Genomic DNA, 25,564 nt, shown 5'->3' with positions numbered 1-25,564 from the left:
TTCTCTTAGTGTCTTAAAGTATTTATTGTTTATTATTTTTAAATGGACTCCCTAAGTAACGTCTCGGGAAATCGAGGCGTTACAGTATGGTATCAGAGCAAAACGGTCCTAAAGAATCTGTGATAAGCCCTAACATGTAAAGTTCATCGCCAAGGACGAGCTAGACTCACTATACTGTAAGTGGTTAAAGATTACTTATGAATTTTTTCTTTTTGACTATGCACATTTACGTACATAGTGTTCTCTTATAACGATCTCTTACCGCAATAATTCCTTTTCATTATAAGTTATTTACGTGTGTGGTTCAGGAAATTGAGAATGCTCCCTCGTAGATCAGTTAGAGTAGGACGTGGTCGAGGTAGGGGAAGAGCAGCAATGAATGCAGCACAGCCCGAACTGCCACAAGGATGGGAGGAACGTTTTGCGAGAATTGGAGAAACCATTCAAAGACAGAATGCAGAGATCAATCAACTGAGGCAGCAAGCTGGGCCACCTGTAAGGTCTGAAGAACCAATGGTTAGTCAGCCACCTGCCATCGTAGGGTTATCGGTTGCGGAGAATCGTATGGAGCCTTTGTTTGAAATGTTTCGAAAGCAAAACCCGCCAGTGTTTGAAGGCAGCATCGATCCAGTCCAAGCAGAGGAGTGGATCAGTGGGATGGAGAGGATCTTGAACATGATGGGAGTTCAAGGCAATGAACGAGTGGTGTGCGCATATTTTATGATGAGAAAAGATGCTCGGATTTGGTGGGAGGTGGTGGAGAAATCACGGAATGTTAACACTATGGATTGGGACAGATTCAAACAAGTGTTTAATGATAAATACTACAACTCAGCAGTGTTAGCAGCAAAAATGGATGAATTTACCAAGCTGACTCAAGGTAATCTCTCGGTGACAGAATATGCACAGAAGTTCGATCGGTTGGCGAAGTTTGCCAAGGATCTTGTACCTACTGACAAGGTACGAGCGGACCGGTTTGTGAGAGGTCTAAAACCAATGATAGCTCGGGATGTGGAGATTGTTTCTAGAGGTGCTTTCACCTATGCTGAAGTGGTGGAAATGGCTCTTACGGCTGAAAGAAGCGAAGAGAGAATCTGGAAAGATAATGCTGCTAGAAGAGATGCTAAGAAGAGTGGGGCAGCCACCTCCAATGACAATAGGAAAAGGGGACAGGACCAGCCAAGCCAAGCCAGAAATGATAAACGACCCAAGCCTAACAATGACAACCGTCCTGGTGGAAATGGTGGCAGAAACATTCCTCCTTGCCCTAAGTGCACAAAACGCCATTTTGGTGAGTTTAGAGCTGGAGTTTGCTACAAATGTGGGAAGGAAGGTCACGTGAAGCATAATTTTCCGACATGGGAACAATCTGACAATAAGGAAGAACAGAAGAAGGATGACAAGTACGTCCCAGCCAGAGTCTTCATCATCACCCAAGCTGAAGCTGAGGCAAGTCCTTCCGTCGTAACAGGTCAGATCCCTATGGCCAATATCACATGTAAAGTTTTATTTCATTCTGGTGCATCACACTCTTTTATTTCTAGTAGAACTGTAAATGTTGTAAATGCACCTAGTGAAATATTTAATGTGGGGTTTGGGACTATGTTACCTTCTGGGGAAATTGTAATATCTAAAAATTTGGTTAAAGCTGTACCTTTGTGGATAGGTGGGAGGGAATTGTATGTAGACCTGATTGTATTAGATTTGTCTAATTTTGATGTAATTCTGGGGATGGATTTTCTTTCCAAATACGAGGCATCTATTGACTGCAAACGCAAGAAAGTGGTATTTGCACCGGAAAGCGGAGATCTGTTTGAGTTTGAAGGCATAAGCAAGAAACCTAGAACTCCTATCATATCAACGATGAAAGCTAGGGAAATGTTGCAACACGGATGTTTGGGGTATCTCGTGAACATGGTCAATGAAACCGAAGAGACAGAAAGGAGACCTGAAGAGACAAGAGTTGTAGCTGAGTTCCTCGATGTTTTTTTAGAAGAACTGCCAGGTTTACCTCCGCACAGGGAGATAGAATTTGTAATTGATCTGATGCCCGGGACAACGCCAGTATCTCGAGCACCATATAGAATGGCACCCGCAGAATTGAAAGAGCTCAAAACTCAATTGGAGGAATTACTAAAGCTAGGGTTCATCAACCGAGCTATTCTCCTTGGGGCGCACCAGTGCTTTTTGTCAAGAAGAAAGATGGGTCTATGAGGATGTGTATTGATTATCGGGAGCTGAATAAGGTCATAATAAAGAACATATATCCTTTGCCGAGAATCGATGATCTGTTTGACCAGCTTCAGGGGACCAAGGTGTTTTCAAAAATCGATCTTCGATCGGGATACCATCAATTGAGGATCAAGAATGATGATATACCAAAGACAGTCTTCAGAACCAGGTACGGGCATTACGAATTTCTGGTGATGTCGTTTGGACTCACAAATGCCCCAGCAGCTTTTATAGACCTCATGAACAGGGTTTTCAAGGAGTACTTGGATCAGTTTGTCATTGTGTTCATAGATGATATATTGGTCTACTCCAAGACAGAAGAAGAACATGAGGATCATTTACGTCTGACCTTGCAACGATTAAGACAGCATCAGCTATATGCCAAATACAAGAAGTGTGAGTTCTGGTTATCTGAGGTTAGTTTTCTGGGTCATATTTTCACCGATGGAGGAGTGAAAGTAGATGTAATGACCCACTAATCTAGACTATTTGGACCATTAACGAAACTATACATAAAACTTACATTTTTATGAAAATACCATAATTTTATTGAGTAACTTGTAAAATAAGAGTTACTTACAAATAAATAGAATACTAAGAAGGATATGGGATCCCATTGTCTTTAAAAACAAAACATGATTTAAAATAAAAGACATTACATAAATGGTGCGGAAAATACATGTAAAAAGACATAAAACAGAAACTACATCCTAGAATCGAATAACGCTCGGCCCCTTGACTCCATTCACCATCGATACACATCCTCTAAGCGTCACGAATCTTTCCGCCTCTAAGCTTATTTTCCTGCACATAAAACAAAAAGGAATGAGCCTAATGCCCAGCAAGGAAAATCTAACACATAGTCATAAACATAACTTCATAAGAAACATAAAGACTTAACATAATACATATAACATACACTTATTATAATGGCCATTATTACTTGGGGTCCCATAGACTAAACAAGCATATGCCCATGGAATTAGTGGGGTCCTACTAGCTAAGTAGGTCATATGCCCATAATCCATTTGGGGTCTTGTTAGTCATATGGGTCATATGCCCAAGCCTACAAACATACATACATATCATAACACATTAATAACATAAAACATATAGATAACATAAGCACATAACATATTGATTCTAGCCTATTTTCCTTACCAAAGTTACCGGGATATGTGGACTGAGTTGGGACTTTTGGAACACTCCTAATAACCATAATGAACAAGAGTGAGTTGAAAGAAGAAAAGAGGTGAAAAGGAAAATGGGAAGACTAAACCATTTGAGAATCATGCTTACCGAAACTTATGTGCTCAAGAACTTAGATTCCCTAACCAAAATGAAGATTAAGGTTAGAGATTGAGTAGAAGACTATGAGAAAGAAAATAACATAATACAGAAATGAACTAGAGTTTTGGTTACCTCAAAGACTTGAAAGACCAATCTACACCTCAACCGAAATACTATAGAACCTCACTTCCCAAAGTGTTTGATAAGCTTATGATGTTTAAGCTTATGTTTTTCCCAAACCAGGTGTTTATACTCTCACACTCACTTAACACTATCAGCTTCTGAACTTAGAGCAAAAGGTGAATAATGGCTGGGTACTAGGTCTTATTTATAGAGTTTGGAGATGAAAGGATCTTGATTTTACTTGAATAAAAATAATGGCTTTTTAGGTGAAAATCATTTGAATAATCGTTCAGCAGAGGCTGAAGACTCGTTCAAAAGATGCTGGACTGTTGAAGGAGTTTGAATGGCTAAAAGGAAATGAATTCAAAAGAGTTTGAATTTATGCTGAAGGAGGCGATATATCGCCCCCTGTAGGCGATATATCGCCTGGGCCAGTATGCCCGGGGCGACCGTGCATCATCTCGTGTTTTCCGTATCTACGTGCTGCGATATATCGCCCCCTATAGCTGCGATATATCGGCACACGCTGAATATTTAAACACGAAATTACACATTTTTAGCTAAGTTTGAATGGAGTAAACAGCCTTGACTAAGCCTTCAATGTATTCAAAGCTGCTGACTGACCCTATATCATTCAAACTTTACCCTTATTTAATTTAATCCTCAAAAATACTTAATCCTTAATTACCATTCATAACATGTGCTTAAAATCCTATTGGTTGATGTCTAAACCTTATAATATAATAAATATAATCCTTAATATCAGTCACATTAATCAAACCTTAGGTTATACTTAATATTCTTAAACTATAGATTAAACTTAGAAAATCTACAAGTACTACTATGAGTGTCCAAATAATTCCCGGTCTGAACCAAAAATCCACAGTAACAAAGATAATACTATACATACTAAACAATTAGCTAAGTAAAGTTCTTGGACTCTACAGTAGATCCTACAAAGATTGCTGCAGTGAAAGAATGGCCAAGACCAAAGAATGCCTCGGAAGTCAGAAGTTTTCTGGGTTTGGCGGGCTATTATAGGAGGTTTGTCGAAGGGTTTTCAAAGATAGCCGCACCGATGACAGAATTAACAAGAAAGAATCTGAAGTTCTATTGGTCAGATAAATGCGAGCAGAGCTTCCAGGAATTGAAGAGTCGACTTATATCAGCACCTGTACTCAGCTTACCCTCAGAGGACGGGCAGTTCGTGGTTTACTGTGATGCGTCAAAACATGGGTTGGGATGTGTACTGCTGCAGTCTGGTAAGGTGATAGCCTATGCCTCTAGGCAACTGAAAGATTATGAGTAGAGGTATCCAACACACGACCTGGAATTAGCAGCGGTTGTCTTTGCACTGAAGATTTGGCGTCACTATCTCTATGGGGTGAAATGTGAGATTTACACCGATCACAAGAGCCTCAAATACTTCTTCACTCAGAAGGAGTTAAATATGAGACAGAGGAGATGGTTGGAGTTAGTCAAGGATTATGACTGCGACATACTATACCACCCTGGTAAAGCCAATGTTGTGGCGGATGCACTTAGCGGCAGAGGGCCGAGAATGGTTTCTTCTTTACAAGGTGTATCAAGGAAGATCCTAGAAGACATGGAACGCGCTGGTATAGAACTGATCATAGGAAAACTTGCAAAGGTTACACTTCAATCCACCTTGTTAGAAAAGATCTGGGAAGGACAAAATGCAGACAAGAAGTTAAGTGACCTAAAGCAAGAGATTCAGGATGGGAAAGCTAAGGATTTCACTATGTCAGATACTGGACTAATCAGATTCAAGGGGCATATTTGTGTGCCAAAAAATGATGAGTTGAGGAAAGAAATTCTGGCAGAAGCTCATACTACCCCATATTCAGTTCACCCCGGGACCACTAAGATGTACCACGACCTTAAGGTATTGTATTGGTGGCCGGGAATGAAAAAGGATGTAGTGGAATATGTGGCAAAATGCTTAACCTGCCAGCAGGTTAAGGCAGAACATCAAAGACCAGCGGGGCTACTGCAACCGTTGAATATTCGTGAATGGAAATGGGATGAGATATCTATGGATTTTGTGACGGGGTTACCTAGGACCACAAAATAGCATGATGCAATTTGGGTAATTGTGGATAGGTATACCAAGTCGGCTCACTTCCTACCGGTGCGCATGACTTATTCTACGGATCAGTTCGCCGAGTTGTATATGAATGAGATAGCACGACTACATGGGACACCATACTCTATTGTGTGCGATCGGGATGCTCGGTTTACATCATCATTCTGGGAGAGTTTACATAGAGCAATGGGAACTCGATTGAAGTTCAGTACAGCTTATCACCCAGAAACGGATGGTCAGACCGAGAGAACAAATCAGATCTTAGAAGATATGCTCAGAGCGTGTGTCATTGACTTTCAGGGATCCTGGAGTAGATACTTGCCACTAATTGAGTTTTCGTACAACAATATCTACCAATCTACCATCGGGGTAGCACCATATGAAATGTTGTATGGAAGAATGTGTAGGTCCCCACTTCACTGGGATGAACTAGGAGAGAGAAAACTACTTTGGACCCGATGCAGTGCAATACACCAATGAGGCTATTCAGAAAATCAGGGCTAGAATGGTCACATCTCAGAGCAGACAGAAGCCTTATGCAGACCTAAAGCGCAAGCATGTTGAGTTTGAAGTTGGTGATCATGTATTTCTTCGTGTGACTCCAAGGAAAGGAATCTCGGTGAAGAGGTTTGGCAAGAGGGGAAAGCTAAGTCCCAGATATGTCGGATCGTTTGAGATTTTGGATAGAGTGGACAATGTGGCTTACAGGGTAGCTTTACCACCATCATTGTCTGGGGTGCACAATGTATTTCATGTGTCACAACTTCGAAAATATGTATCCAACCCATCGCATGTGCTGAGCTACGAGACCTTGGGTTTGCAGGAGGATTTGTCATTCGATGAGCGTCCAGTGAAAATACTCGATCGAAAGGACAAAGTTCTAAGGAATAAGACCATTTCCTTTGTAAAGGTATTGTGGAGGAACAATGTTGTTGAGGAGGCAACCTGGGAATTAGAGTCTGATATGCTGCAGCAGTATCCCGAGTTGTTTGAATAAAATTTCGGGACGAAATTTCTTTTCAGGGGGGATAATTGTAATATCCGTTTTCCCGGAAGGGCAATTTCGTGAGGAAGTGTTGTGATTTGAAGGGAGTTCAAGATCTTAGCACTTCAAAAATTTGAATAGGAGTTTAGATTACAACAGTTGCGACAAATTCTAGAGGGAGTCTTTATTTATATAAGTCAATTTGGTTTTGTAATCGTTTAGATATTCTTCTAATAAATTTCATTCTCTGCGTGTGGCCCCGTGGACTAGTAGCAATCTGCAAAGATTGCTGATACCACGTATAATTTCTTGTATTCTTTACCTTATGTTCGTTTTTATCTTCTGGTGATAAACTGTTTAAACATATCTGGTTTCTGTTCAAACAGTCTCTCTGTCCATTTAAACATTTCTGTAACAGTTCAGTAATTAGTTATTTAATTTGAATAATTAAGTTGGTAATCATAAAAAACGGAATTTCACTAATGATGCAGCAATCATTTGCTGAGGTGTGTGTGACACCTGGTCATTTATAATTGGTATTTTTTCTAACATATTGGTACGAAAAGATACTCTTGCAATGACACTTTGTTGGATTGCTTTTCGACTTATATACCCTGAATGAAATAGGCAGAGAAAAGGAGAGACATTCAGAAAAGAGTGGCTGCATGGAGCTGTAGAAAAGGGTGTGAGCTAGATTAATACTATATGAGAACGAAGGTTCTTGTTCTTAAGGCCTTGGTGGATTTCTGATGTACACAGTAAGCTTGTTTGCTTAAGCTGTAGCTTTACTCTTGTAATCTTCCCTTTTGTATTCTATGAAACCCTGGTTTATAGTGGATTTGAGGCTTAGAGTTGAGATATTGAAAGAATGAAAATGACTTAAACTTTATTGATGAAGAATATATGTATTTATACAAAGAAGCTTAAAAAATATTATGTTAGAGCTAATAACAACCTAACATAATTAGAGAAAACGTAACTAACCACCATAAAACTAATCCAGCTCACCACTAACTAATTCAGCTCAGTAATATTAGTTTTGGATATATGCCTAACAGCCCCCCTCAAGCTGTAGTTAGAATAATCTAAATGCAGCTTGTTACATAGAAATTCAAATCAAGGAGATGAAATAGGCTTGGTGAGAAGATCTGCAGGTTGTTCATTGGATGGGATATATCTGACTTCAAGCTTCTTGGCAGCTAGAAGGTGCCAAACATAATGAACATCGATTCGGGAGTGAAAGACCGGATTGAGAGCCAATGTTTGAGCACCTTGATTATCACACCACAAAACTAGTGTGAGGTGAGAAGTTCTAATGCCAATCTCTGTAAGTAGTGAGTGAAGCCAAACTAACTCAGTGGCAACAGAGGCAAGAGCATGATATTCAAACTCAGTGCTAGATCTAGCCACTGCTTGTTGTTTTCTAGAACCCTAATTTATGAGATTTCCTCCAAGAAAAAGGTAGAAACCACTTGTGAACTTACGATCATCCAAATTTGAAGCCCAATCTGCATCTGAGTAAACTTCAAGTATCATAACATAGGAAGGAGATAAGTGAAGTCCTAGATGAATGGTGCCTTTGATGTATCGAAGGACTCTTTTACAAGCATTCCAATGGTTCACTGTAGGAGCTTTTAGAAATTGACTGAGTTTGTTAACAGAGAAAGAGATGTTCAGTCTAGTGAGAGTGAGATATTGGAGTGCCCCAATTACACTTCGATAAATTTCTGGCTTGTCAAAAGGTTGGCTATCGCCAAGGCACAATTTGTTACCAAGAATCATTGGTGTGGAAACTTCTTTAGAAGTGTAAAGAGTGGTCTTGTGAAGTAACTCAGTGGCATATTTGGACTGAGTAAGATATATACCAGTTGAATTCCTTGTTGCTTTAAATCCCAAAAAGTAATGAACCGACCCAAGAGATTTCAAAGCAAACTTACAGTGAAGATCTTTAATGAGATGAGTGATAATAGATGAACTTGGACCAGTTATTAGCATATCGTCCACATAGACAAGAACATATATAGGAGCAACCAATGTGGTGATGTAAAATAGTGAGGTATCCGAAGTGGAACATTTGAAACCCCAACTGAGTAAAGTGTGCTTAAATTGATGAAACCAGGCCCTTGTAGCCTGTTTAAGACCATTGATAGCTTTCTTTAGTAAACAAACATGATGAGGAAGAGTGTTGTTGAAAAAGCCTGGAGGTTGTTTCATGTAGACTCTTTATTGAAGAATGCCATTTAAAAAGGCATTGTTAACATCAATTTGTTGAATATCCTAGCCATAAGTGACAACAAGTGAAAAAATTACCCGAATTGTAGAGGCTTTGACAACAGGACTGAAGGTGTCTGGGAAGTCAAGTCCTGGTGTTTATTGAAAGCCTTTTGCTACTAATCGCACCTTATACTTGTCAAAGGACCCATCAGCTTTGTATTTTGTCCGAAAAAACCCACTTACAAGTTACAACATTCATGTTTTTAGTGACAGGAACCAACTCTGAAGTATCATTTTGTAAAAGAGCAGCATATTCAACATTCATGGCTTGAGACCAAGCAGGTATTTTTAATGCTTCATTAACCGATGTAGGTTCAGGTTCAATACTAGATGCAGCTAGATACACTTTGGGTTTATATATACCTGATTTTGACCTGGTTTGCATTGGGTGTCCATTGGGAAGAGGTGGCAACTCAAAGGGAATAATATCATATGCAATTTGGTCTGCTATAGCAGATGAGTCGAAAACTAAGGCAGAAGAATTAGTGACAGAGTTGTTTACCTCATTCATGCGTGTAGAGTCTGTCATAGAAGGTGCTACTTCAGGGATGTTGGGTGTACCAGCTGAGTCAGAGTATATATGGGAGGGAGTGTTGTTGGTAGTGGGAATAGTTTGTGAAGATGATGGGGGAGTAGTAGTAGTGATCGACACTGAGATAGGTATTATAAAAGCAGGGGCATTGAGATTTTTGAAGGTGGATGTAGATGTGGTCGATGGGAATAGAGTGGAATAAGGAAACTCAAATTCATTGAAGTTCACACTTCTAGCTATGTATATACGACCACTTGAGTGTAGGCATCTATATCATTTGTGAAAGGGGTTGTATCCAAGGAAAACACATTTAGAGGTTTTAAACTCAAACTTGTGAGTGTTGTAAGGTCTTAGAAAAGGATAACAAGCACATCCAAAGACCTTTAGGAATTTGTAATCAGGAGGAGTTTTGTATAGACACTCAAAGGGAGATTGAAATTAACATGTAACTGTGGGAAGTCTATTTATAAGATATACAACTGATACAAATGCATCCAACTAGAAAATTAAGGGTAATTTGGCTTGAGCTAATAGAGTTAGACCCATTTCAGTGACATGTCTATGTTTCCTTTCTACCCATCCTTGTTGTTGATGAGTATGAGGGCATGGATGCTGGAAAATTATGCCTAGTTTTTGAAGAAATTTTCGGAAAGACCTAAACTCCCCACCCCAGTCAGTTTGTAGAGATTTAATTTAATTGGAAACTCAAGCTGTTTTTCTATCATTATTTTGAACTGTAAGAAAACAGGAAAGGCTTCAGCCTTGGTGCGCAGGGATATGGAGGTGGACTCCAAAGATCCGAGGATATAGTAATAGTACCCTTCTGGAGAGGGATATGGAGATGGACTCCAAAGATCCGAGTGGATCAATTCTAATGGTTTAGTTGTTTTGAGAGTGGAACTTGAAAATGAATTAAATGGCTATTTCCATATTGGCAGGCATCACAAAATTGAATGGAAGATTTTGAACAAGAAACATTGATTTTATTAAGTACTTTGGACAGAATTACAACGGATGGATGTCCAAGTCGGTTGTGCCATAAAGCAGCAACTCGAGAGGACTGAGTACAATTAGGAATTGTAGATAAATTACAAGTCAGATTTATATTATTCTGAGAAGAATCATGGTGTACTGAAGATGTTTCACTTAGGTAGGCTTGAGGAGATGAAGATGAGGAAATGGAGGAATTGGAAGGAAGTTGCAGCTGGTACAAGCCATGTCTAAGTATTCCCTGAAGTAGAACCTGTTTTGAAGCAAGATCCTTAACAAAACACACATTAGGGGTGAATTCAATTGTAACATTATTGTCGAGAGTAAACTTAGAATTACTGAGAAGATTTTTCTTAATTTCTTGCACATGTAAAACATGTTTAAGATGCAAAGTTCTATGGTTTCTGGAAATGTGAGAATCATCTATGTGATGAATAGGGAGTTTTGAACCATTACCTACTACCAATTTCTCTTTGCCATTGTAGCTGGCTGGAGTAGTGAGATTGGAAGTGTCAGAGGAGATGTGATGAGAGGCTCCACTATCCATGTACCAATGTGGATCGGTGACGGTAGCAGGAGTAGCAAGCAAAGCTTGAGGAGAGTTTTCTTTGGATTGAGTTTCAGGTCCAGGATTTGGTTCTTCACCTTGATAACTCATATCAAAACAATGATAGCACTTCAAAGCAGTGTGGCCAGGTTTTCCACATACTTGGCAGATTGGTCGATTGTTGGTGTTATAGTTTCCACGACCACCATTGTTTCGGCCACCACGACCACGATTTTGGAAGCCAACATGACCACGATTCCCTTGATTAAAGTTAGTATTGATTTCCACTTCTTTTGGTGGAGGCAACATAGTTTGCTGATGTATTGTGAAGATCCACGGTTGCAATAACATGTTGCTGTTCGAGTCTCATCTCATGATTCTGAAGAACAAACTGAAGTTCTATGATGGTTACAGTCCCACGAGATGTGAGATTTACGACGACTGGCTCATATTCAAGTCCAAAGTCCCCCAAGATGTACAAGATAACCTCATCATCAGAAATGACTTGGTCAGCTGCCATGAGTGTATCAGCAAGGCAACGCATTTTGAGAATATACTCATCGACCGGTGTGGAGCCTTTCTTGGTCATCTGAAGGTGGGTGCGAAGCTGAAGAATGCGAACCCTGGAATGATTGGAGAAAATCTGATTCAGTTCAGACCAGATGTGAGTAGAGGAGGTGCATCAGGCCACATGACCAAGCATGTTCTGAATAACCAACTCATAAGAAATTGGTCGAGACGAAGCCATGGACCAAACTCGGGATTAGATATTTGACGAGTTGAATCAAGAGGATTAGCGATGGTGAGAGCATGCCGAGGATGATCACCAGTGAGAAAGCCTTAAAGATCATATGCACGTACTGTTGGACTGACCTACGATCGCCATGGTTAGTTGAAGATTGAGAGCCGCCATGTTCACCGGAATCGCAAGGTGTGGAGCATGATCTTGAGTAGCCTTAGAAGTGCTCTGAGAAAAGCTGTTGTCACTAGATGCCATGGAAAAACCTTCGAGTTCTTGGAAGAAGAACAGAGAAGCTTCAAGAATCGATGAGAGAGAAAAGGAAAAAATAAACCTAGGTGTTTACCGAGTTTTTCGGCAACTATAATTATGAAAGATAAGAAATCTTAAAAAGAAAGGATTTTGAAAGTGCAAACAGGATTTTACGTGGTTGGGGTGTTAATGAGCCTTAGTCCACGAGTCAGTTGTATTAGAGCTTAGAGAGCTTTTTACAATGGAGTTTCCTACAAGTTTTTGCAGAATAACTATGCACAAGCCAAAAAGCCCCCCTCCCCAGTGCTCTGTCACACATATTTATAGGCTCACAGGAACACTGGGCTTGGGCCGGGCTGACCTGGGCCCAATAAAGATACAAATATTATTGGCCTCACTATAGGAATCCCAAAACCAAGGATAAAAACATAAAAGACGAAAATTTACCAGAGCCCACGAGGGCATCCTAAAGCCTATCTATCACCCGACAAATTGGGGGCTTTCAGTTTGCGCATTTTGAGTTACGAGGCAGACCCAGAGGACAAGACCAGTCGAAGTAGTGACAGCATAGGTCTGAAACGGTGACGCACGACCCCGAGGCGGACTTGTCAGTAGGTGAAAAGTGACAACCCCCACAGGTCATGGGGCGGCTTCAGGGTCACGGATGCCTTTTCCTGCCAACCCGGAGGGCATGGCTCGAGTTCTTTTACCTCGGTCCCTCTTCATTTACCACAGGCCCGGACCGTTTACCAGGCTCCGGGATCGTCTTCGCATCCACTCCGACCATAATCCCAGCTGACCATACATCTCTTGGGCGACTAACCTGGATCAACTTTCCGGATACCATCCGGATCCGAAACTACTCTTGGCCCGTAGCACTTGATTACTCTCGCACTAACCGGGCCTGGATGGGCCCATATCTGAATGCCCAGACTATGGGCCTGGACCATCGCCCCAGGCCCACGACAGGAAATGGGGATAGCATTTACCCCCCAAGCCTTCGCCTGGGTCCGCGAGGTTGATGCTTTCCTTGTTTCCGGATGCTCCACGGGTGCCTTCCCAGTTCCAGATTCAGATCGTGGGTCCGTGACAAAGGGCAGTGATGGTGGCCGCGTATTGAGCCCGGACCATTTACCAGTGTCCGTGTACGTTTACCCACATCCCGCTTCGTGACAGGGGCACACGTGTTGCCAGGCGATTGCTGCACAGATGGCTCTTAACCTCGAAAGGTCACCTAACCACCTCAAGGGTCGCTAGGCCTAGGCTAGTGCATCAGCACAGACTTCGAGGCATCCCATCCGCACGAGGGTCCTTCATTAATGCTCCTATGCTGATGTGGACCGTCGGATGGGGCGACCTTTGACATTCGCCTCTCCTGGGCCGTTAGATCTGAAATGGCGAGGATCCAGATTTAGAGTGCTTATAAATGCCCATGCACGATCTTGGACCGTTCGATGGGGAGAGTTCTATCCGTTAGATCAGAGGCTAGGATTTGGGCCATTACAAATACTCCTCGGACATTTATTTTCCATTTCAAGAACTGATAAGCTTTGCATGTCCGATATCGCCGACGACATCCTTCATCGCCTGCTTACTCTACGCCGTCAGTTATTTCCGACAGTCCTAGCGTCTGCCCATCCGCCTGAGAACATGTTCTAGGTCTGCTCTATCGACAAGTTGCTGAACCGGCTTTACCAGTTCAAGAACGAAGTTCTGCCGTTCTTACCATTGGACAACCATCATCCTCTACGGCCAACAACTCACAGTAAGCCTTTCTGATCTTCTTGGTGAATACATGAACATAGGCTGTTCTTTAGTTCATATGCTTAGGATGCTATAATTTGCTTACACTTAGGAACTTTGTTAGGAAGGCCGCCTGGTCAGGGTTGCTCCGTGTCTGGATGCTTCCTGGACAGACGGTGGAGCCTATGTAGCAGCCCATTCTTCATTCCCGATCTGGGTCTCGTGGTTCCCTGGTGAACCCAGACCTGATCAGGAGGGGACTCCAAGCAGTCCGTAGGAGGCCCCCCGTACCTTAACCAACTTTCTTGGGTTTTGGTATTGACTGCTTGGTTCTTTTCTTTGTTCCCAGATCATTAACCATGACCACTGGCGTCACCCTTCATTCGGAGGAGGAAGTCAACAGGGCCCCCGTCACCCTCCCCTGGTCCCAGACCCCCACGGGCAACAGATGGGAAATGGACGTGGTGCCCAACCTGTTCCAGAACTACCGGATGATGCTAATCCTGGAGAGGCGCCTGGGCATAGAGTCCACTCTTGGACTATTCCACAACCGCATGGCTAGGATAGAGGAGTGGGCGCACACTTCGGTAGAAGGGTTTGGGGCCTGGAGCGCTGGCCACATCAGTGCGGGAGCCACGCTCCCGCTTCACGAATACTTCGTGCGATTCCTGACGTACGTGGGGATCGCATCACTCCAGCTCCTGCCGTAAGCCTACCAACTGCTCGCGGGATGGCGAATATTCTGCATCGCAAAGGAGAACGTGGAGTCGACCCCTGCGGAAATCTTGTATTTTTACAAGATGGAGCCGCGGGTCAACGCCAAGGACAAGACCTTGGACGACTTCTACAGACTGAAAACGCGTGGTAGCTACCCCGCTCCCACTAGCTCTTGGAAGCATCCCTCGGACGTCTGTCACTACTGGTTCATGACATCTGGGTTCCTCGTGGAGAAGAACCCCATGCTTCTGCTAGACTTCCAGCGAGTGGGTAAGTGCTTCCTCGATCTGTTTCCTCTTATTTTTTCTTTCTTTTTCTTCATTTCTCATCATGTTACTTTGGGTGGCAGGACCTTTTGCTCAGACTCCTCTCACCCAGTTCATCCTGGAATGGAGGAGGTATTACTCAGGGCTGAGCGCGGATGACTTGGACATAAGAGGCTACGTCAACACGGACAACCTCCGACTGGTCGGGATGCTCGCGCCCCACCAGAATATCGTCATCCCGAACCTTCAGGGAATTCAATGCGAGAAGAGTGTCGTCGTCCGGGAGCAGCTGGCCCTGGACCACATTGCGGAAGTGGAGAGGGTGGCACGAGCCGACACAGCCAAGCGAAAAAGGGACCAGGCCAAGACGGTGGCGGCCACTTCGGAGGAGTTGGAAGAGCTCTTCGAGGATGCCCTACCGAACACGGGGCCCCTGGGGCTAGCGTATCGAGGCGAGGTAACTCCCCTTTAATCTTAACTTATGCTCCCCAAGTCGGGGACTTGGCTAGGGATAGGCTAGCACTTCGAGGCCCCGCGTTCAGGGCTGACAGGGAGATGAGACCTTCGTCTTCCGTCCTCGTAAGCTCGGAGGTTCTTATGTTCTTGTCCGGGTTCCTTTAGTACGGGAATTTCTTGAACCCGGACGACATGGGGGATCGAGTCCATTCCTTCGCTTTAGATGAGTTGAGTCACGCCCGGGGCTTAGATGAGGGTTCATCCCGGGTCACTCTTAGTATTGATTTTGATTCTCTTGGTTAATCGTACTGACTCTTTTTTCTCTGCTTTGGCAGGAGACTCTGGCATGTCTACCCCCGCGGGTGAGCTGAGGCAACTCCTCAAGGACCAGGCTGCCAAGAAGGCAACAGAAGCGGTAGGCCCGGAGCCACCCCTCGACAAGGAGGCGCCAAGGGTGGAACCTCGACCCGCTGCCCCATCCAGGCCTCGGACCCGGCTGTGGTCCCCAGCTCTACCCAACACCTGGTGATCGATTTGGAGACGAGAACCGCGACAAGCCGAAGCTCCAGGAAAATGGGCTTTGAAGCGAGCGTTGAGGGGGCCAGCACCGGGAAGAAGAGGCCCCGGACGAGGCGGGCTGGCTCGACCGACGAGTCGCACGGCGAGAGTTGGCTCGCCGCCAAGGAGATTCCCGCATTACCGGCCCTCTCCATACGTCCGGCACTACCCGAGGAGGGGGAGGTCGTCGTACGGGACGAGCAGTCCCGACTGATTGCCCAGACCTGGGAGAATGGCCGGGCATGGAGGAATGAGACGTACAAGGCCCTGACAATCCGTCGTCCGGTCAAGTTCGCCGATCGTCCAGCGGAGTTTAGCGCCCCCCAGCCGATCGTGGATCGGCCAGCTGCCGAGACAGGCTTTCACCCTAAGCTTGGGCAGGACACGACCCCCTTGGCGGCGGACCTGTTGGACCAGGTGGGGAACACCATGTCTAATCTCCAGCTCAAGCGATACGCCACAATAGCCAACCCGGACATACTGTTCATCTCCCAGGCTCTCCGCCATCAGGCCACCGCGGTAAGTTCACTTCGCATCTTCTCTTTCCCTCTTCTTATTTGTTTATAATGATTCCTCCTAACTTTGCTTTGTTCAAGGTTGATCTGCTGTCCCATCGGAGTGCCGACCTGGTGGCCGAGCTGGCCATGAAGATGGAGACAGTCCAGCTGGAGCTGGAGGCGGCCGCGAACCAGAGGGAGGCTGCCAAGGAGGCCCTTGCCAAGGAGATGGCCCAGGCTCGGGTGGACCGTGCGAAGTTTGACCGCGTCAAGGCCGACCTGGAAGAGGCTTTGTCCCTGTAGGAAAACGAGGCCAACGAGAGGGCAGCCCTTCTGGAGGCGGCCGCAGCTCAGTCTGCCCGGGACAAGGAGGAGATCCAGACCTTGACGGCTCGAGTCTGCGAACTAGACATCTCTCTCCACGAGGAGAAGACAGCGCACGAGGAGGCCCACCGCGAGAAGGAGGAGGCGGACGACATGCTGGAAGTCACCTTTGAGGAGGCCATTTACATGGCTTGGCGCAAGGACAGGAGCATGAACCTCTTGGTCTTCCTCGACCCGGAATCGAAGAAGGCCAAATTCGAGGCCAAGGAAAAGGAAGACGCGAAGCTCCTTAGGGATGAAGCCTAGGCCCGGATCCTCACCTTGCCTCTTTTCTTCTGTTTTTGCAATTTTGTAACTTTTTCGGACGTGTACGCGTCCAAGACAATCAGTATTGCTTTCTCTGATACATATATATATTTTTATTATTCCTTGAGTAGAAATTTCATTTTATTACCGTGCCTGATTCTGAGGGTTTGGTCCCGGTTCCAACGGCCTGGACTAGACCAACTGACTAGCTTGTCAAGCTCTCGGTTTTACCCGCCTCATTCTCAGTCCCGGTTCCAACGGCCTGGGCCAACGAGGTTTAAATAGTTTATTGTGGAACTAAGACACCCCACTCTACCAGTTGCGGCCACGGCTTTGCCCTGGGGCATACCGGATGCTTTTCTTTCCCGGACATCGTTTGTCCGGGGCGGGACCGGCCTTGGGCTCGGTCCCCTTTTAATTTGTACCCCTGGACATCGTTAGTCCGGGACGGGACCAACCAAAGGCGTGGCCTTTTAATTTATACCCCCGGACACCGTTCGTCCGGGATTGGACCAGCCTTAGGCATGGTCCTCTTTTAATTTATACCCCCGGACCTCGTTCGTCCAGGGTGGGACCAGCCTTAGGCATGGTCCTCTTTTAATTTGTACCCCCGGACATCGTTCGTCTGGGGTGGGACCAGCCTTAGGCGTGGTCTTCTTTTAATTTATACCCCCGGACCTCGTTCGTCCGGGGTGGGACCAGCTTTAGGTGTGGTCCTCTTTTAATTTATACCCCAAGACCTCGTTCGTCCGGGGTGGGACCAGGTTTAGGCATGGTCCTCTTTTAATTTATACCCTCGGACATCGTTCGTCCAGGGTGGGACCAGCCAGGGGCATGGTCCTCTTTTAATTTATCCCCCCGGACCTCGTTCGTCCGTGGTGGGACCAGTCTTAGGCATGGTCCTCTTTTAATTTATAACCCCGGACATCGTTCGTCCGGGGTGGGACCAGCCAGGGGCATGGTCCTCTTTTAATTTATACCCTCGGACATCGTTCGTCCGGGCGGGACCAGCCTTAGGCATGGTCCTCTTTTAATTTATACCCCCGGACCTCATTCGTCCAGGGTGGGACCAGCCTTAGGCGTGGTCCTCTTTTAATTTATACCCCCGGACATCGTTCGTCCGGGGTGGGACCAGCCAGGGGCATGGTCCTCTTTTAATTTATACCCCCGGACATCGTTCATCCGGGGTGGGACCAGCCTTAGGCGTGGTCCTCTTTTAATTTATCCCCCCGGACCTCGTTTGTCCGGGGTGGGACCAGCCTTAGGCATGGTCCTCTTTTAATTTATACACCCGGACATCGTTCGTCCTGGGTGGGACCAGCCAGGGGCATGGTCCTCTTTTAATTTATACCCCCGGACCTCATTCGTCCGGGGTGGGACCAGCCTTAGGCGTGGTCCTCTTTTAATTTATCGCCTCGGACCTCGTTCGTCCGGGGTGGGACCAGCCTTAGGCATGGTCCTCTTTTAATTTATACCCCCAGACATCATTTGTCCGGGGTAGGACCAGCCAGGGGCATGGTCTTCTTTTAATTTATACCCCCGGATCTTGTTCGTCCGGGGTGGGACCAGCCTTAGGCGTGGTCCTCTTTTAATTTATACCCCCGGACATCGTTTGTCCGGGGTGGGACCAGCCTTAGGCATGGTCCTCTTTTAATTTATACCCCCAGACATCGTTCGTCCGGGGTGGGACCAGCCATGGGCATGGTCGTCTTTTAATTTATACCCATGGACATCATTCGTCTGGGGTGGGACCAGCCAGGGGCATGGTCCTCTTTTAATTTATACCCCCGGACATCGTTCGTCCGGGCGAGACCAGCCTTAGGCATGGTCCTCTTTTAATTTATCCCCCCGGACCTCGTTCGAACGTGGTGGGACCAGCCTTAGGCATGGTCCTCTTTTAATTTATACCCCCGGACATCGTTCGTCCGGGGTGGGACCAGCCAGGGGCATGGTCCTCTTTTAATTTATACCCCCGGACATCGTTCGTCCGGGCGGGACCAGCCTTATGCATGGTCCTCTTTTAATTTATACCCCCAGACATCGTTTGTCCAGGCGGGACCAGCCTTAGGCATGGTCCTACGGGGTTTGTACCCCCCAGACCTTGTCGGTCTGGGCCGGGACTAAGCCTGAGCCTTGCGCCCCGCCTGGTATTTGTTCATACCGGGGATACCCCCATAATTGAGCGGAGACTGGTCTGGGGTCACTTAGGTGGAATTTTCATTGTGTGATAACATTACTTTTATTATTCGATGAGTTGCTCTGAGGCATACATTATTTACAACAAAAATACAAAATTAGAACACGTTCTCTTGACTACTGATAATGTTTACGGAGGTGTTCCGCATCCCAGGCTCTTGGGACTTCTGCGCCATCGAGCTGCCTTAAACGGCATGTCCCAGACACGTACGGTTCCGATGGAGCTCCTCTGAAAGTGACATCCAATGCTTGAATTGTCTCTTGAGGAGCATTAAGCTGCCTACTCTGCCAAAGCTGCCGCAAGTGACGTAGGTCGAGCATAGATGCGAACCTGTCAGTGACCTTAAACTCACGCTATGGTGACATAGGTCAGGCTTAGATGAAAACTTGACAGCGACCCTAAACTCATAGGTCAGGCTTAGATGCAAACTAGACAGCGACCTTAAACTCACGTTCTGGTGACGTAGGTCAGGCTTAGATGCAAACTTGACAGCGACCTTATCACGTTCTGGTGACCTTCTTTTTCCCCGGTCCGGGTTTCCTGGGCCCAGCTCAGGAAACTGCTTCAGGGGAGGGGTCGGCCTCACATCTTCGGTGGCTCTGGTTCTGGCATGCGGAGCGGGCTGCTGCGCTATTGGAGGCGGGCCAGCTGGGAGATTGGTCGCCGGACCCTGCGCCGCGATGAGTATCTGCGGGGTTCGGAGGGACTCCTGCATCTGCCGAGATGCCTCTACCTGCTCGACGATCCTGACTTCCTGATCCAGGACTTGTTACCTCAGTTATGGTGCCTTATTTCCACCATTGTTACAGAGGTTTGGCGTCACCACCAGCTTTCTCAGACTCTCAATGAAAGCACCAAACTGTTTACCGAGTTTTTCGGCAACTATAATTATGAAAGATAAGAGAGCTTAAAAAATAAATGATTTTGAAAGTGCAAACAGGATTTTACGTGGTTGGGGCGTTAATAAGTCTTAGTCCACGAGTCAGTTGTATTAGAGCTTAGAGAGCTTTTTACAATGAAGTTTCCTACAAGTTTTTGCATAATAACTATGCACAAGCCAAAAAGCCCCCCTCCCCCAGTGCTCTGTCACGCATATTTATAGGCTCATAGGAACATTGAGCTTGGGCCGAGCTGACCCGGGCCCAATAAAGATACAAATATTATTGGCCTCTCTATAGGATGCCCAATACCAAGGATAAAAACATAAAAGACGAAAATTAACCAGAGCCCACGCGAGCAACCTAAAAGCCTATCTATCACTCGAAAAATTGGGGGCTTTCGGTCTGCGCATTTCGAGTTACGAGGCAGACCCAGAGGACAAGACCAGTCGGAGTAGTGACAGCACAGGTCTGAAACGGCGGCGCACGACCCCGAGGCGGACTTGTCAGTAGGTGAAAAGTGACAACCTCCCCAGGTCATGGGGCGGCTTCAGGGTCACGGATGCTTTTTCCTGCCAACCTGGAGGGCATGGCCCGGGTTCGTTTACCTCGGTCCCTCTTCGTTTACCACAGGCCCAGACTGTTTACCAGGCTCCGGGATCGTCTTCGCATCCACTCTGACCATAATCCCAGCTGACCGTACATCTCCTGGGCGATTATCCTGGATCACCTTTCCGGATACCATCCGGAACTACTCTTGGCCCGTAGCACTTGATTTCTCCCGCACTAACCGGGCCTAGCTGGGCCCATATCCGAATGCCCAAACTATGGGCCTAGACCACCGCCCCGAGCCCACGACACGAAATGGGGATAACACTAGGCTAATGTGATACCAGTTGAGATATTGAAAGAATGAAAATGACTTAAACTTTATTGATGAAGAATATATGTATTTATACAGAGAAGCTTAGAGAAGCTTAAAATAGATTCTGTTAGAGCTAATAACAACCTAACAGAACTAGAGAAAACATAACTAACAACCATAAAACTAATCCAGCTCACCACTAACTAATTCAGCTCAATAATATTAGTTTTGGATATATGCCTAACACTTAGCCAGCCAACTAGATGTAGAACACATATTGTATTTGAACCAGTATAAAAACCTACCGCGTTGTTATTTATTTGCCGAGTAATGATATGTACACCTAAATATTACAAACAGTGGCAGTTTAGTCTAGTCAATCATATTTATTAAAATTGAGACTCACTTTTAAAAAGCAATGTCACGTCACTGTATGTAATATTTGACTGCATATTTTAGATGCCCGTGTCATTTCTCTTATTTACTGCCAATTTTACTGCTTGCTACTTAGAGTTTTGTTTCATATTTAAACTCTGTGTTGTCTGGAACTTTCCTGCTGGTTTAGTGTGCTTGCCAGTGTCTTGGTTATTGTTAGAACATAACACAATATTCTAACTAAGTTAAAGGAATAAAAAAAATGCAATCTACCGAAATGATCTCTCTTGGCCCTGAACCTGTTTTGTAATAGTAAATATGAAATCCAACACATTTGCACTTGCAATATCGAACGACAAAGCCCTAGTAATACAACAATCCTTTATCAAATGCAGAGAGATTCACAACAATTAATAATAAACAGTCTCCATCAGAGATAATATGAAGTTTGTGCCATGGTTTTTTGCATGCCAAATATACTTCCATAAACGATGACCAATTCACTCCCAGTGAGATCCTTTAACAGAGAAACTTCTGAAGTTACAATTCTTCCAAACTAGGTAATCCAGCATAGGGTAAGAAAGAATTTGCATACCTAAGAACGAGTTCCTTCTACCATCAGATTTGATACTTTTGAAAACAAATTTGCATGAGGATGGATTTTTTTCACAACTGCAATAAACTCATTATAGTTTAACCAAGGGATCCAAGGTTAAGTTCACAACACTCATATATGAACATCTACCACTACTAATAATACCCTGCCTTGACCTCTAGGATACCTCTCCAAACAAAGGAATCTTATGATTTCATTATATATAGCCATTGAACCTTTTGTTTTGCCGAGTGAATTGGTCATTTGTGAAGCCCAAATGTACTCTCCTAGACCTAGCACCGTACAAGAGTTCATGCAAACTAGTGCTTTGGTGATTCCATTCCAAGAATCCAGTATTTGTATCTGTACACCTTTCCTCCACTATAAACAGAACTCACCAACTAGACCAACCGTTAAAAACCTCACAGAGAACGACTAACAAACTTCATTACATCTTCATCTACTATTGTCTCCATCAAGAAAACACATTGTGCTTCCTAATTATCCAATCTCTAAAAGTGTAGATGAGTGCTATTGTAGTTCATATTTTACTCCTGTGCCTACCCTAATATATGGACTGCCTCTATTATAAAAGGCTGGTGCCGTAGTCACATTATTTTTTAGAGAGAATTTACAGACACGTTTGAAAGAGTGAATGGAGTTTTTATTGGCACCTTGTGAGTACAGACAGTGTTGGAAATAGTTGCTGTAGAAATTTAGACGTTCGCGACACTACTTAGAATTGTGCAAGCAGACTATTAGTCTCGTCGTCTCCAAAATAAAACAGCCGAGTCGAACACTGTATCGAACCCCAATGCAAGAACCGTCGAATACAAACACCCTAAAAGCTACTACTCGGAATCGATCATAAAATTAAAACCAGCAATTAATAAATATTTTTTTTCAAAAAAATAAGGTGCACAACACACCAACTAGCTCAGCTCGGTCCAATCCGATCGGGCGGCAACGCATGCATAAGGTGTTCGAATGAGCCTTTGTGTAACTCCTCCCTCTCTCACAAAAGTGGATACCCCTTAGGTCACAACCCAAATCTGAAGTCCACTATATATATATACTCTTACTAATAAATAAGTATTTTAAAGCCACTCTTCGTCTAGGAGTCAATAAAACATCTTTTCTATTTTTTTAACCATTCATATATATATATATTCCAACAGAGAGGATTGGAACACAACTGTTATGAAATTGTTGCCATTGTTGTATTGGGGATTTTGGGAAACTGAGTGTGATTTGTATTGAGAGTTTTGGTGCTGTTTTTCACTCAACTGTGAGAGAAGAAGATATCAGTTCAAGAAGTATATGTGACCATTTGTTTGCCACTTAAATTCTAATAACATAGATTTTTTTTTCTTTTATTAGTACAGTAACACACATATCCATTAGTTGTTCCAAATTATCTAAGCATATTAAAACAGTACAAGACGATGCATGATAAAAGTTAATACAGCGTGTACATTTCCAACTAAAATAAAAACATATATAAAAGCATAAATTTGAGTGAAATCAAATCAAATCCTGAAGAATTTTTTTAAGGATTTCTCATCCAATTCCTTGGTGAGGAACTTTTGAATAAATTCTGAGAAGGTAAACTGTCGATACAATGGTGGTTTGTCTTTTGATATTAACTCTGGCAAGGGACCATATAGTTCCTCTTTTTTACTTGGACTCAGAAAAACTACAGTAGATACTCTTGGTTCCCTATTCATATTAGCCAACACCCTGTGATCTACGCTTTTGTATTCGTCATTTGACATAATCTGTATACATATATATTTATATATATATATATATATATGAGGTTATCACTTATGTTTTCCTCATTAATTCACTACAAATATATTCAAGTAAATTGTATACAATAAGTGAAATATATTACTTTAATTAACTGTCTTTTAGCTAAATATCAAATTTAACCTATGTTTAGAATATTTTAATCATAATTCTACATTTTATACAACCCAAAAATAATTATCTACTTAATTGTTAATGATTTTTCAATTAAATATTATTACCTTTGATTTATTGTAATTAATAAAATCATAATTATAATTAAACTAATATCACTTTTGTAAAAAAAATATAATATGACACTTTTCATATTTATTATTATTATTATTATTATTATTATTATTATTATTATTATTATTATTATTATTATTACTTTTTATTTAGTTTAAAAAATAAATAATATGATAAACTAATTGAATGAGAGGTGAATACCTATAATTGAACATTAAGAGTATTTGTATTATTTTTATATAGAAAACTTGTAATTTTTATTTTGAACTTATTCCATGTATTGTCAAACTCTACCAAAATCAAAAAGATATACCTGTAGTAAGTCTCCTACGTTCACCAGAACAGCACCAGGAAGAGGCTTAACATCGAGCCATACACCACCATACTTGACCTGCAACCCACCAATATGGTTCTGCAGCAGCAAGGTCAGCAATCCCGGGTCAGCATGAGAAGCAATCCCCACCGTCAGATCAGGCTGCGGGCAGTACGGGTAGTACTGCCCCACCATAACCCTCGCTCCCAAACAACTCAAATCCCCGAACCTTCCCGCACACAATCCCAGCCCTTCCCCCACCAGTTCCAAAAGCACCTCTCCCAACCTAACAACCTCACCGTCCCACTCCGCCACTGCGCCCCTGCAGATCTCCGGGATTCGATCCTCCGTAAAGTCACCTAGCCTCACCGATATCGCGTCCCGCCAGCTGGCAGCTTTTGATCGGTACAGATCGATGTTCGACGAGTAAGAAAACCCGGCCTCGCCTCCTCCTGGCCTCCCATAAAACTCCGCCTTAGCTTCCGCCGGCAGCTCGTGGAAGGCTTTCACTGCGGAGATCGTACGTTCGAGAATCTCTGGCGAGATCCCGTGGTTGATGATCTGAAAGAAGCCGAAGTCCCTGGCGGAGCGGCTCATTTGGTCGACGATGGCGCCGCGCCGATCAGAATCGAAGCCGGATAAGTCGATTACGGGTATGGATTGTACTGGGGTGTGATGAGTGGGTTTTAGGTCCGATAAGGTCTCCGAAGGGTGAACGAAGAAGCTGGGAATGGAGGTGATGCCGGCGTCGACCAAGCCTTTAACTCCAGCTTTTGACTCATCAAATCGCTTCAGAGCCTCTAAACGATTGTGATCTTCGATAGTGTTATGCATAGTCGGTGAGATTTTGAGACTTGAAATATTGTTTTGTTTTGGTTGTAGCTACGAGGAAGGAAACTTTGATGACTAATAATTGTACGGCATATATGCAAAGCTTCATTTTATTATTATGCATAGAAATTATTAAAAGAAAAAAAGGAGTCATTATATCCCAAATTGCCAAAAGTACGTAGTTTGTACCAAGGTAAGTCACGATGACCACCAATTTTGTTTTATTGAGCGGATAAATTAAAAAATTATATATAAAAAAATTATCTCATGTATAATAATGAGTAGTGCCGATTGCTTGCCATGCACTCTGTTCGGCAATGTTAGAGTATATATTTGTTTTTTTTTTCAGAAAAGATTGTAAAGAAACACAACTATACATAAAATATTGTACCATATTAATATTGTCCGAGAAATTTGTAGAAAAACATAACTTATTATATAATATTAGAATAAACGCAATATGATAAATATAATATTTATATTTATTAAATTAAAAATATATAAATATTATAATTATAAATAATACAATATA

General features: G+C 43.7%; 1 protein-coding gene across 3 annotated transcripts; it reads right to left on the bottom strand.

The window, feature by feature from the left end:
* Nucleotides 1-2,805: 2,805 nt before the first annotated feature.
* On the bottom strand, nucleotides 2,806-25,170 carry LOC133822008 (1-aminocyclopropane-1-carboxylate oxidase homolog 1-like). Of its 3 annotated transcripts, none has more exons than XM_062254204.1 (2): nucleotides 24,202-25,167; nucleotides 2,806-3,036 (listed from the first exon to the last, which is right to left on the bottom strand). In XM_062254204.1, the coding sequence occupies exons 1-2, from the start codon at nucleotides 25,033-25,035 to the stop codon at nucleotides 2,998-3,000; spliced, it is 873 nt and encodes a 290-aa protein (XP_062110188.1). In that variant the 5' UTR covers nucleotides 25,036-25,167; the 3' UTR covers nucleotides 2,806-2,997. The 3 variants fall into 3 exon arrangements, with proteins under 3 accessions (XP_062110188.1, XP_062110187.1, XP_062110186.1); XM_062254203.1 differs by lacking the exon at nucleotides 2,806-3,036 and adding an exon at nucleotides 22,988-23,134 and having other exon boundaries at nucleotides 24,202-25,170; XM_062254202.1 differs by lacking the exon at nucleotides 2,806-3,036 and adding an exon at nucleotides 23,153-23,626 and having other exon boundaries at nucleotides 24,202-25,159.
* Nucleotides 25,171-25,564: the final 394 nt, after the last annotated feature.

This window comes from Humulus lupulus, chromosome 3 (genome assembly GCF_963169125.1).
Source record: "Humulus lupulus chromosome 3, drHumLupu1.1, whole genome shotgun sequence".
Taxonomy (NCBI): Eukaryota; Viridiplantae; Streptophyta; class Magnoliopsida; order Rosales; family Cannabaceae; genus Humulus; species Humulus lupulus.
Note: the sequence above shows the minus strand (reverse complement) of the source record. Positions and strands in the feature narration are given on the sequence as shown.